The following is a 14,555-nucleotide window of genomic DNA, read 5'->3' as shown; positions in this document are numbered from 1 at the left end:
AGTGACTTAATCCCCTGATTGGGATTAACGGGTGGTAACTACAGGCAGGTAAGGTCCCCTGGAGGAGCGGGCATGCCTTTGGGTTTATATTTTGTCCCCAGTGAAGGGAGCAGTCTCTCTCTGCATGATATTTTGCGTCACCTCAGACCCAAAGCAATAGAGTCAGCCATCTACCAACTGAGACCTCAGAAAAATGAGCCCCACATTAACTGTTCCTCCTCTAAAATTGTTCTTGGTCACAGTAGCAAAAGCTGATGAAACACCATATTATCACACCACCATTAGAGATTGTTTTATTAAATTCATCCACCTCATTTGATATCTGCCAATAATGTTTACAAGTTATGCCCCAAATTAGGCCCACACTTCTTCCTAAGTTTAAGAAATGAGGACTAGGGAAAGTCAAGAGAAGACAGGTATTTTATTTTGGGGTTTCCGGCTATTAAAAGCAGTGAATGGACACATATGTTGAAAATATATGTCATCCACTCCAGTCAGAATGGCAATAATCAACAATACAAGTACCAACAAATGTTGGCAAGGATGTGGGAGAAAGAGTACCCGCAACTATAGTTAGGGGGACTGCAAACTAGTGCAACCCTCTAGAAAGCAGTATGGATATTCCTCAAAAAAACTATGGATGGAACCACCATTTGACCCAGTTATCCCACTCCTCAGTATATAATCCAAAGGATTTTAAATCAGCATACTACAGTGATGCAAACACATCAATGTTTATAGCAGCTCAATTCACAACAGCCAAGCTATGCATCCAACCTAGGTGACCTTGACAGATGAATGGATAAAGAAAATGTGCTATATGTACATGATGGAATATTATTCAGTCATTACAAGAAATGACTTTATGTTATTTGCTGGTAAATAGATGGACCTGGAGACTATCATGCTGAATGGAAAAAGCCAATACCCAAAACCAAAGGTCCAACATTTTCTCTGATATGTGGAAGCTAACCCACAATAACAGGTGTGTGTGTGGGGCGGGGGAGTGGAGAATAGAAGTTCAGTGGAGTAGACAAAAGAAATGAAAGAAATAGGGGAATGTGGAAAGGAAAGATAGTAGAATGAATCTGAGATAATTTTCCTATATACATATCTGAAATACACCCCAGTAAATCTCAACATCGTGGATATCCAAAAGAAATTAATTTAAAAAAGTAACTATGGGTAAATGGCAGAAAGACTAATAGAGAGAAGGGAGCAGGAGGTGTGGTGAAGAAAGGGGAAGAAGAGTTATTGGGGACTGAATTAGAACAAGATATATTCCATGCTTGTATAATTATGTGAAAGTGGATTCTACTGTCAAGTAGAACTAAAAAGAACCAGTTAAAAAAAAAAAAAAGAAACAGAAAATGTATCAAAGTACAACTCCCCACCCCCAAAAAGGTCAATTATATTCTGTTCCCTTAAAAGAAATATCTAAAAAAAAAAAAAATTTAAATAGAGGTACATCAGTCAGGCATGGTAGCACACATCTGTAATCCTAGCAGCTTATGAGCTTGAGGCAAGAGGATCATGAGTTCAAAGCCAGCCTCAGCAATGGCAAGGCACTAAGCTCAGTGAGACCCTGTCTCTAAATAAAATACAAAATAAGGCTGGGGATGTGGCTCAGTGGTTGAGTACCCCTGAGGTCAATCCCCAGTACACCCCCTCAAAAAAAAACAAAACAGAGGTTTATTAATATATTATAATTTGGAAGGTGATCTTGGATTGTTTATCTGAAGCAATACGGGGCCCGTTATTCTCCATGCAATAAGGGGTCCGTTATACTCCAAAAGACATGTAGGAACATGCTATACAATGGTTACGAATGTCCACTACCACAAGCTCCATAAGAGCAGGGGTAATGTTTGCCTTATTTATTCTCTGAACACATGGCAGGTGATTACAAATAATGTGTTGAATCAACAGATGAATCTATGAGCCAAATGGGCTTAACAAAGTGAAAACCACACTTGATAAGCCACAGAAGCATGCCTCACAGACCTCCAAGTAGAGGACCTCAGCTGCCAGACTCTAGAACTTTCCTGGAGTTTGGGCCATGGCCAAATGCTCCATGGGCTGTCCCCAGCAGTGGCTGACCACAGCAGGCATGCCAACAGCTTGTTCCTGGGAAACATGGGACTCCTCTGACTTTGACTCAAGGGCTCCCAAAAACTTTGCTAAATCTTTCTTAGACTGCAACAGTGGGCTAGCACTCGGATCTCACAAGCCCTCCCTCTCTCCGTTACATGTAGAGAGAGCTGGATGGCTCAGCCAGCCTTAATCAATCCCACCACCCCATTTTCTCTTACATAAGTGTCCCCTTAATAAAACTGTCCCATGTTTCATTGTGTCTTGGTAGTTGTTTCTCAGAGAACCTAATAGGTAACTTCCAAACAGGGCAATGTTCTTTGAAAAATTAATAGCTTCACCTTTTAACCATCCTATTGATCTTTTTTATCATAAATTAATATATTATACCAAATATAATACTATAACCTATAACACTTATAATAAATTCATATACCATGCAAAATTTACCGTAAGTTATTAGTCTCCTTTGAATTACAAATGATTAGTCTTCCTCATGATTCACACCTTAGGCACATATTAAATAAATTATCACTTATACTTTTGGGAGAATGAATTGATTCAGACTATAAATTTCATTGCCCAATTTGGACTTGAATCTTATTTTCAAACATGAGTGATATGCATTTGAATAATACGCAACTTGAATAAAAACGTTAACATCTTTGATTCCATACTAACCTTCCATATTCACTGGCAAAAAGGGAAACATATTAAATGTCATTCTACCATTTAGCTAGCACAGTCCTCCTCACAGGATGCAGACCAGTGTTATAATTATTTTATAATATATTTAACAAATTTCTACTCATACACACAAAAAAAATTTATCAGTAACTCTGGCGTTAAATTTGAAGATTAAAAACATGATTTGTCAACATGACCCATGATGCTTAGAACTAACTATCTTATAGATTTTGGTACATGCCTCATTTCAGAACCTGCTAGACTGAAGAGCTCTTGAGATCAGGAGCTGTTTTATTTAGATGATTTTTTTTTTCATTACTTTCTGCCACAGTTCATGGTATATTTTGCACATAAAACCTACTTAATTAATGTGCCTTCTTGATATTGTGAATGTAATATGAGCTCATCCTTCCCCTCACTGAGGATTCTGGTAATGTGGAGTGTGGGGGATGGGGACTCCTATACACTACCAGCTGCACATGCTTTAAATTCTATGAGTAACAAGAGTTACAGGCCCACAGGCTGAATGGAGAAGAGAGTCGTGAGCAGAGCCTTCTGTGAACCTGATGCAAAGAAGTTTTCAGGCAGTATCTGAAGCAGAGGATGACCCCCTCTAATCCTGAGACCCTCTAGGGCTCTCATTCCTTCCCAGCCAGCCCACCGCCCCCAGGGCAGAGAGCCTTAGGGAAAAAGATGCCCCCCACCGTTAAGGCTTTTGGGGTTTGTTGATGCTGCTTGTTTGTCTACTGGGATTTTTTTGTTCCAATACAACTTTATTTTTATTGACATGTAATCATTGTATATATTTATGGCATCCAGTGTGATATGTCAATTCACATGTATTGATGAGACCAGGATGATTAGTATTTTCACCCTTTTTGTCCTTTTTCCACATTTGGAGACTTTGAGTTCTTCTCTTGTAGTTCATGAAATGTACAATGGGTTATCATGAACTATGGTCCCCCACCCCTGCCCTGTGCCACACTGGAACTGACTCCTCTATGCTGTGCTCTGGAAGCCTCCGCCACCTCCCTCTTCCTGAGACTCCCCCAGTGCCACTCAACCTATGGTAGTCAATGTTCTACATTCAGGCTGCTCTTTTTAGCTTCCACGTGGAAGAGAGAACATGCAGCATCTGTCACTTAACCTAATGAACTCCGGTTCTATCCATTTTGCTGCAAATGACAGGATTTCATTCTTCTTAAAATTTCCTTTGGCCTCCTATGCTATGCCATAGTTGTAAGTGGAATAAAACCCTCTATCATTAGGGGAAAATAATGTCTAGAAACATCTTACGTATATATTCAAACTTAAATAGTCAATTCATAGAGGCCAGTGTCCCTACCTCTACAGTGGCCTGAAATAGATATAAATACTTCCCAATGCCAAATATGAAATAAGTAAATATTTTCCCTTCTGTTTTTAACTGAGGGCCTAGCCATTGCTTTTGTATGTTTGAAACTTGGTCTAAAACTAATATGCATGTGCTCAGACTGAAAGTGTATATTGTCTTATTCACTAATTAGACATCAGGGGCCAGGATTTAAATCAATTTTAAAGCTACAAAATATTACCATTTCATGCCAAATGTGTTATTGACTATGCATGCATCCATAGAGCAAATGATATAAATGTCAATCTTCAGTAGTTGAATTTGTGTAATTAACACTGCGAGACACTTGGAATTTTTCAGATATGCTTCCAAATAACTAAGTAGTCTTATACACATATCTTTTATGTCCACTGGAAAGGCAAATAATTCATGATATTTCCCCTGTTTGCAGGAAAAAAGAGCACATAATTTGGGTACTCATCATACTATTTGAAAGCCTATAAATATTTATAAACTTAGCTATTAACCTTCTCAAGGGCCAATATTTTGATCATTCACCCATGGGTTTAATCAAACATCCTCAAGACTCTGAGACTATGCACAGGGAACATAAGGAATGATTAATCGAGGTACAAATAACTGAAAAGGTCAAAAAATAAAAGATTTTATGTACTATCTTGGACAAAATGTTCCGTTAGTGTCAAATAACAGACTAGCAATGTAAACCAATTTAAAGATGCCTCCCCCACTATCAAATTATGTGAAATAACAATATGTGAAATATCTATAATTTATAACTAAAAATAAAATCTTCCTCAAGGTTTACTTCCCTATTTTTTAATTCAGTCCCTGTTGGCAAGTATTAAAAATGCATACATATTTTAATGTTAAAACGGCAATAGTATGTTTCTACTGCAGAGAGGTTATCAGAAGTAATGATGGCAATAAGTAAGAATTATAAGTCACTCACTTACCTTGAGTTTAGGCTTGAGTTACTGGCAACTACAAGGCTGCAATCAGGCAAACAAGAGCCAAGTACCACCACAAGCATATTTGCTCATTGGAAATTGCCTTCTCCTTACATTTCTTTTAAAACTTATCATTTTATCATTAGATGAGGATTTGTATACTTGGCAGCTGATTGACATGGACTTTGTTATTTCTACCTTCATTTGATATTTTTGAGGTGTGAGAATAAAATTGTGTTTCTTCTGCTGGGCTAACACATGACAGAGACGGGGTGACCTTCCTTTCAGAGGAGGATGTTTGCTCATCCCACAGGGAGCCCTTCTGCACCATTACATATGTCTGCATCTTGATCATCACTCAATTCATAATTAAAATGAGGGCAAAGTCTTGGACATGATGAAGTGTGTGTGTGTGTGTGTGTGTGTGTGTGTGTTTGTGTGTGTGCACGCTTGAATGACTGTAAGGCAATTCTTCTGACCCAGGGTCATGGATAATGATTCAGGGAAAGGTTACATCTCTCACTTACCTGAGATCCTGCCCAGTACAAGAGATTTGATGGCACTGAATTCTGTGCCTGATGCCAGGTGAACTTGTCTCCTTATATTCTCGTCAATCTACAAAATTGTCACGAGGTGCACATATCCAAATGAATGTTGTTTTATAGAAAGAAGAACAGGAAGAAAAGAAAGAGAAAATAAAATGATGAAAGAAGCAAGTCTAAGTTTGGCCCTAAAGGGTTAGAAAAAAATATATACTTAAAAAGACTTAAAAAGGTGGATTTTTTTCTATCCACACTCAGGTATCATTCATCCCACCTTCCATCCTGTTAGATAGCTTTAATTTTTTTTCTCCACTGTATGAGGAATCCAAGATTGGTAAAGCCAACCAAAAGGGACAAGATATTTTTTTACCTCAAAGCTTGATATTTTTACTGGAGTCTTACAGTTAAGACACTTTCTTCTGTATAGAGGGTTGAAAAATCAGTGCTTTTCTTCAAAAGCTGTTAAAGTGAATAATTCCAGTTTCTATGTTGGGACTTATATTTTTCTTAAAAATATATTCTGTTCCTACATTCATTTTCTGTTTAGAATTATTGTTGGCTTTATACCCATCCTATAAGTAGACATTTTCCTTGGAATAATGATGGACTTACGCTAATGATAAACTAAGACATCTTTTCCCTACCAACCAGGGAAAAGCCAGTTAAGAAAATTGGACATTTTAAGTATCAGATATTAATAATATTTTGGGCAGAATTTTATTGCTTAAAAAACTGACCACATTCAGTGGTCTGTCTATGATCTGAAGAGGACCATTGTTTATTCTATTCACAATCAAATTTTTACAACAGGTGCTCCATGCTGGGAACTCATAGAACAACTATGGCTTCTGATGGATATTCTCCATTACCTCTACAAAGACCACTCCTTCTTCTCTGTTAATCTTTACGTGGTGAAGTTGCCCATCAGCCATGCTTTTAAAATCAAAGTTAACAACATCAGGTTCTTGATATCTATTTAGCTTGTACCTTATCTGCAAACTTCCTAAAGCAGAAAAAAAGTTATATTTTGAATAGAAATTGCATTTAAAAATCTATAAAAACTCATAATCCTTGTACTGCTGCTGTTTATTCATATCCAATGGGAAATTCACAATCATTCATTTGGGTGTACCCTGTAAATTTAATTCCTAAAAGTCAATTTCTAAGTAAAACAACAATATTTTCAAAATCAAGACCAAGCATATTGTTCATATACCTTCTCTTTCTTGCATCCCTTCTGCACTAGTCTCTAATTTAAACAAAGGAGAATAAGAATAAGTCTCTCTGAAATGTCAAACTATTATGGACTACTGTAATGATATTCTCTTTATATAATCATACTTAAAATATATATCTCAGACTACCGGAAGATAGTTAACTAATGGAATTATTACAAACAAATACACTTTTACTAAAGATGAGGAATATTTCCAACTGGTCATGGTCACGGACTTTGGAATGGAATTAGGGCGAAATGAATGATTTTAAGCCAAATTTGCCATTAGACTTAATATTAATGGCCTGCAGAGATTTCAAGTAATTTATTTCATAGTATGCCTTGCAATTTAAACAATAAGAATATCCTAATGTATATATAAACTGCAAGCTAAAACCATACAGTGAGGGTAAATATACTTACTGAACAACCATATTTTTATTGAGGTGTTCAGTGCTCTTGGGCCATATTTGATTTTGTTGAAATAACATATTCACACATTTGTATATTTGTTTATTTTCTCATCAAGAAAACATATTTCTAAAATTCTCATCTTTAATCCAGATGTAAGGTAGAGAAACATAGCAGTGAGTGGCTTTCTGTCACAAGGTTTCTATCTTACACATATTTCCTAATCCACATATCATAACCCTGAATGGACACACAGTGTTCCTGTAGTTCATTGCCTATTATTAGAACTAACAGATCATCTTGTGGGCATTTTCTTCTGCATGATGCTGGTTCCTTAACTACTCCCTTAATACTTATTTACTTGATTAGAAGGAAATATTTGTCATATACAAGGAGATATTTTATTTGTAAATGAACTAACTGCAAAACTGATACTGAGAGTCTCAATATAATAAACACTTTATATGAATTGCATATGTAAAATTATCAAAATTATAAAGAGATAAAGGCATCTTAGTTATTTTAAATAATCTCTTTAGATTAAGTTGTAAAAAAGCAAATATTCTGAAAATGAGACATTAATATGCAACATAGGTGCACTCTTTGTTCCCTGGTAGTAGTCTGAGAAGCAAGAACCCAAGAACGATTCATATTAGTGCCCTACAGTCCTAATTCAATTTTCTTTCTCTCATCTAAATAGCACTCACCATTTTTGGCGATGATAACAGAAAGGTATTCTTTGTAGAAGGAGCTCATGTAAAGCAGTAAGCTGGGTGCCCGTGTTGTTCGGAAACTAAATTTGATCATTTCTCTGCTCAGCTTCATATCACCATGAAATGAAGCAGCGTGGGAGCTTGAGTTTTTACTTAAGGAATAATTTTCTTGAAAATTGTAAATCACAGATGAGCCAGATCCAAAATATGCAGAAATCTCTGGAAGGACATGCATATTTTATGTTAAAATATTTAAGTACAAGCATCTTGTTTTAGTTATGTTAATTGACATCATAATACTTTTAAGAAATGAATTCCATAGGTAGAAGAAGCAGTATCCAACTAGAATAACATAGTCAACGAACAGGACTTTCATAAAGGCTCTTAAAATGGCTGTATGTTAGGATGACACAAAATTAATTCATTAATCGTAAATTGAGAACTGAAAGCTTAGTTAGTATCTCTTCTCTTGAGTTCAGACAGAAGCCAGGCTGCCTGTCTTCAGCTCCTTGAATATCCACTTTCTTAATCTTAACTGTTTATTATTTTGTAGTTAGGACACACACATCTCAAATTTACACACACACACACACACACACACACACACACACACAAATACACATGCATGCCAATGAAGAGGGTAGTGGGAGGAAGAATCCGTTTTGAATATAGTGCTTTTTCCCAGCACTATAAAGGACTGTTTGTTGAATATGCACGTAGATGATGCTTAGTGGGTCATCTAATTCCTTTGGCATTTCAGGGCACCTTTTATATTCAACACAATGTGTCTGTGTGCATGTGTGTGTGTGTTGGGGGGGGTGTGCACACATGCGCCCACGTGCCGAGAAACATGACTGACTTCACTTAGCAACATGAACTAGAAACTATATCTAGAAAATGAAGACCGGTTCCCAGGAAGAAGGGGCTTAACACTAAATGTAAAAAGCCTCCTAGAGGGACCAGCAGTGCGCCATTATTATCACAAGTCGATTTTTAAATTACAGCTTAGTCTTGATAAAAGCAGATGCCTTGAAAGGTGTACTTTTGCCAACTTTCACTAACTGATTCCAGTGCTTTCTTTGCAAATCAGGAGTTGCTTTGATTTGGAGCCAATTTCTGTTAGCCTCCTTCAGGAAAATGTTCAGTAGCCCAGAGACATTTAAACAAAGTAATTGAATTTAAATTAATTAAGGTCAGTTTTCTATGACAAACTATGCAAGTAAAATAAATGTTTGTGAATTTAGAGAAGTCTGTCCAGAACACTTAAACTTAACCTTGTTCTTTTCTTCTTCCATGACATGTATCAGTTAATAATAGAAGCTACAAAATATACTGTTATTTTATTTTTCCAGCATATATTCATCATACCATACAACAAAATGTGTGAGTGTCTCTATTTTGTTGTACATCAATATTTAACAGAAAATATTTGTTTGGCCAAAACAACCCAATAAAAATAAAAATAACCCTTTCTATATTCCCTTGCATTGCTGAACGTCTTGGTCAAAAATAACAATACAGCTTTTAATGATTTTAAAACAGAGAACTGCCCCCATGGGGCACGCTGTTGACAGGCATATTCTTTAACAGCATCAATATTAGATGGAAAAAAAAAAAGCACAAACTGAGCCGCTAACACTTGAAGACACCTAGAGGCGACTATTTGTGAATTTATCTGCAATAGACACTTGTTTTTCAAAAACCGAGTCAAATATCTAAGGAGTAAAATATGATTGGCATTCAATAGATACTCTGCAAAAGAAATTCAGAGTGGAAATAGTTTTGTTTTGAATGGCTACACTGCAAGGAACTAACAGACGTTTTATTCATAATGGATAAATTTCCGCGTTAGAGTGTCTAATGTCACACTTACCATGGGAACAGAAGGGCCCTGTGTAGGCGGAGGAAGAGCAGTCACAGAAGAACCCACTAGGCTTCTCCCTGCACTTCCCTCCATTGCGACATAACTTTCCGTAGCTGCCACAATGTCCTCGACAGCCAGGCTGCACCCCAGGAGTCACCATGGCTCTCTCCTCCAGATCTAGGGCCATCCCATTCAACTGCAGAGACCGGATGCATCCCAGAAAGCCCCTCTGTCTGGTGGCTGTCCCCCCTGGAAGGGAAACACTGCAAATGCAAACATGTTCCCAGGTGTTTTATTCGAAACTTAAATACCAAACCAACCTGTGGCCTCACAGGAAAGAGTAAAAATGGGGACTTGACATCAAATGACCAAAATTAGAGGAGCACTATATAACCCTGCGATCCCGCTCCTTAGTATTGACCCAGAAGATTAAAGAGGCAGCAGGCTTTAGCGATACATGCACACCATGTTTATCACAGCGCAATTCACAGTTGACAAGTCACAGAACCAGACGGGGTATCCACCAACCGATGACTGGATACAGAAAATGTGGTATGTATGCACAATGGAGTCGTATTCAGCCATACAGAGGAAAGAAATTATGTCATTTGCAAGAAAATGCATGGATCTGGAGTGAAATAAGCCAGGCTCAGAAAGACAAGTATTGAATATATTCTCTTGTATGTGGAAGCCAGAGGGAAAGTCAATAAATAAAAGGGATGTCATAAAAGCAAAAGGAAGATATCAGGGTAGAGAAAGACCGTCAGCAGAAAGGTAAAAGGAGATATTGGGGAATTAAATTAATCAAATTGTGTTATATATAAGTAAGAATACGCCACAATGAAACCCCTTATTATTTATAATTATTAGGCAACAATAAAACATTAGAAGATCAATTATAATTTAGGAAACAATTTTCTTACAATTTTCTTGACTAACTCTAGGCTTCAAAAGGGCACAGCATAAATTCCACACTTGTTTTCTAAAAAAGGATTAAGCTTATCTTGAAGAAGTTTTTTTTTTTTTTTTTAGTTTCGTTATTTCAAGGAACCACATGGACCTTACTTTCATTCAAAATAATAAACATATGTATTATTATTGCTATGTAGTTTTTTGCTTTTACAATTTTAAATAAGCATCTGTCTGGGGGTAACTGTCTCTTGAAACCTGACCCTGGCTCTGTTAGTCTTAACTCCACGAGAATTATTAGAGAATCCTTGAGCTTTCCCAATGTGACTCTGCATCGATATAATCATTATCCATTTATTAAAAAGACAGTAATTGAGTATCACAGTAGTTACTTTTTCTGGGATATTTCCCAGTGATTTTTTTTTCCTAAAGGTTGGTCTGACCTTCATTGTTTTATGCTTGGGAAGGTTCTCAAAGGGAATTGATGAAGAAACTGTGGCATCTACTGAATACATAACTTGCATTTATCAAGTCAACCTTAAAGAGGTCTGGGATGTTTGCTTGAAATCACACCTAATTATCCTAAGGCAGTTCTCAAACTTTGAGGAATGTGAGTATCACATGGCGGGCTTCTTAAAAATATAGCCGTGGAGGGCTGATTCCGTGGTTCAAAGACAGGATTGAGAATGTCCAAGTCAACAAGCTTCGTGGGTGATTTGTATTCAGATGGTCACACGTGTCCACCATTTTGTAAGCACCACCCTGAGAGGAATGTAAGACCTAGGTAGACTCACACAGAAATTTGTATCCAGAAACACACTAAGTTAATATTCAGAACTGGAACCAAAAAAAAAAGAATAACAGAGAGCATAGCATAACAATAAATAAACAATCTGACAATTCTACTGAGGGGTGATTAGATGGTCATGGAGCTTTCTAAAATGGAGCTCCATATTTGAACAGATGGCGGCCCACCGCTGGGATCTTGTCCTACTCTGTACAGATTCTCTTTTCCTAGATCACATTTACTTCGTCTTCAAATTCACTTTCCTAAATCTAGCCTGAATAGCTTCGGTTTTCATCCAGAGATAAAAAACTTCATTCAGATCCCCCCAAAACTTGCCATAAAAACCCTAAATAAATAGGTCTTTATCATCGTCGAGTACGCTTTACATTTCAAGAATTAATTTTGTATCCATGTCCCTTTATTAGACTGTACATTTGACAAGAGTACTTCGGTCACTGCTGATCCTTCAGAGCTGTGCAGTGACTAATGACCCCATTCATCCCACCCTTGGCTCACACGGAGTGAGTAGGGGATGGGGTTATTGCTCCCGGGGTTCAGGAGGGGAGCACCTTCTGCCCCGCAGGGATGCTTGGGGTCCTTTGCCCTGAGAAGGAGAACCAAACTCAATAAACATTTCTGAATAAACGAATAATACATTTATAGATAAAGGAATATCCTTTTTAAAAAAACGAATTCTGAGAATTTTGGACTTATAGGGCACTAACACTGTTTAGAGCTTAGACTCATCTCTATAATGGTCTCCATACAGATTGCCCAATTAAAATTTCTGTGTTCAAACTGCTTCAGTTTACTTGTGCCTCTTCAATGGATACAAAGGTCTTAAAGGTTCAGGTCATATCTTCTATTTATAAATTCACAAGTAGTGTATGTCTGGGGTCAGACATATTCCAATTTTATGTGGGCATGGCAAGGAAAGAGTCAATTTTATCTCAGAGTTTTAGAAGAGCTGGCAATCTTCTTGCTTAATCCCTTCTACATTTAGTCCATCTCCTGCCATTCCTGAAGTCCCTCTTCCACCCTTATTCTTAGAACTCCTCTCTGTCTTTCCACATCTAGGTGCAACTCTTCTCGACTTCACACCTCTCTAGACTCCCTCTCACTATGCACCTAGGGCTCCAAGTCTTCAGCCAACATTCTTTGGGCATCTTTCCTGGAGAAGGCAGCCTGCCTTGGCTTAATCTTTGACACAGAAACCTTAAGGAGAGGATCACATGCTGTGAAACTGAGATGAGAGGTGTATCTCTTGTATATTTCATTTACTTCAGGTCATACTACATTAGGTCATGGCATATAGTCTCTAGAATACAGTCACCTTAAATGGCTTTGTTATGCGTCTGCTGCTTTGAAACATCCACATAGCTCTAATTCAGGTATTTATCTTAGTATGCCAGTAGCATAACAATAACTAAATACCTTGGGATCAAACAACTAAACACAGTCAGTTCTTAGCTATTCCAGTTTGTTTTTTTTTTTTTTTTTTCTTGTTTGTTTTGAATGACGAGGAATTAGAGGCATAGAGAAGCTCTGGGATTGGCCTACAGAGGCAACTGAGGAAATATTTAGAATAAACACATTTAGTTAGAAGCAGAGGTTGATCAAAATCCACAAGTAACCTTCATTTCAAGGCAGCCCCCTTTCTTTCCACTCCAAAATATGGTTCAAAGGGAAACTCTTCTTTTCCTTCTAAAGCTCAGATCATTTTTTTATTTGAATGGCATTTAACTTTTCCAAGCTTCATACAGCAGCTCTTTACCTTGCACGGTGTCTGACACTGGTCTAGAAGGGCTCCTAGTCTGATGATAAATTTAGACAGAGTGACAAATGAGGACCACATGGTGTTAATGGTAAAACAGACACGAGACTGCCAAAGGATGGAGTTATAAACAGAAAAAAAAAATGTGTGTGTGTGTGTGTGTGTGTGTGTGTTTAAGTATGCCTGTGTACAAAATATAAGCTCCAGTGGTATTTGTAACAATGAGAAGAAAATCAACATTGAGCTTTGTAAACAGAATGTCTTTATTCTGTATTTTCAAAGAGGTAATGTTTACCTAGTGAAATAGTTTTAAATGACATCTTTAAGTGATGGGAAAATGTAAAGTCTAATTAGACATAAATAGTCACGACACACATGTACTGAGGGTTTTTACTATACCATTAGGTTTCAGGTAAATAACTTTTTTTATTATTATTTCCAGATGTAACTGCTCTGGAAAACATGGCTAATGTAAATGGGATTGGGCTTGAAAGCTTAATTAAAGATTGCTGTGCCTTTTCAGGGTTAGAGTATGTCCAATTAAAATGAGCTACAGTTTGATTAATTGATTCTGGATGTTTCTGCTGAGCTATTATGTTCAGAACTATCTTCCAATTAATTTCCTATCAATTTACTTGCCATGCCATATCAGACGTAATGAATTCTGGAACTTCACAGAAACTGAGTATCTTGTGAGGCTGCTTTCTGCATGGTTGAGCACAACAGGCTCTGTCCACCCACACAGCAGTCTTGAGGTCTTGCACCTAAATAACTGGGGTAGGCGCCAGGTAGAAACCAGGCTAGCCTTTGCCAGTTGCTCCAATCCTTCCACCACGTTCCTTATCCTCGGGAAGTTAGTCTAAGTGACAGGTGTTGCTGGCACTGAGCAGGAGGTGGCTCTTTCCTATTTCCATGTTGCTATGGCAGGAAGAACTTTGAGATAAACTTTGATTTTTTTAAAGCAAATTATGCATGTGCTGTGCTCCAATATTATCAAGGATTAATTAGGGAAAAACTGCATAATTGGCCTAGGAGCCTTGGAGAAAGAACAAAATCAAGATCTTCATATTGCCCTTTAAAATTCAAGGTTACGGAAATCACCTTCCAAAGTCCGGAGGCTCTCCCTGACCCTGTCACTGTGGCAGAGGAAGACAAGTAAGACCCCAACCACAACTCAGCATAGGGCAAGCCAGTGACCTGCGCCAGGGCCGACGCAGGAGCAAATCAGGAGACCAAAGGGAAAACATTGCACAGTAGATC

General features: G+C 37.6%; 1 protein-coding gene across 6 annotated transcripts in view; it reads right to left on the bottom strand.

The window, feature by feature from the left end:
* Cntnap4 (contactin associated protein family member 4) overlaps positions 1-14,555 on the bottom strand; it is a 237,004-nt gene that overhangs the window by 14,048 nt on the left and 208,401 nt on the right. For 5 of the 6 annotated variants that reach the window (XM_076837934.2, XM_076837938.2, XM_076837939.2 and 2 more), the window contains 4 exons: positions 9,835-10,074; positions 7,956-8,180; positions 6,491-6,624; positions 5,607-5,694 (listed from right to left, as the gene is read on the bottom strand). In XM_076837934.2, coding sequence (XP_076694049.2) covers positions 5,607-5,694; positions 6,491-6,624; positions 7,956-8,180; positions 9,835-10,074 — 687 coding nt within the window. The remainder of the gene's footprint in view (positions 1-5,606; positions 5,695-6,490; positions 6,625-7,955; positions 8,181-9,834; positions 10,075-14,555) is intronic. The other variant, XM_076837940.2, reaches the window with a different exon arrangement.

The sequence above is a fragment of the Callospermophilus lateralis genome, chromosome 18 (assembly GCF_048772815.1).
Source record: "Callospermophilus lateralis isolate mCalLat2 chromosome 18, mCalLat2.hap1, whole genome shotgun sequence".
NCBI lineage: Eukaryota > Metazoa > Chordata > Mammalia > Rodentia > Sciuridae > Callospermophilus > Callospermophilus lateralis.
The sequence above is the reverse complement of the archived record's forward strand: the minus strand, read 5'-3'. Positions and strand labels throughout refer to the sequence as shown.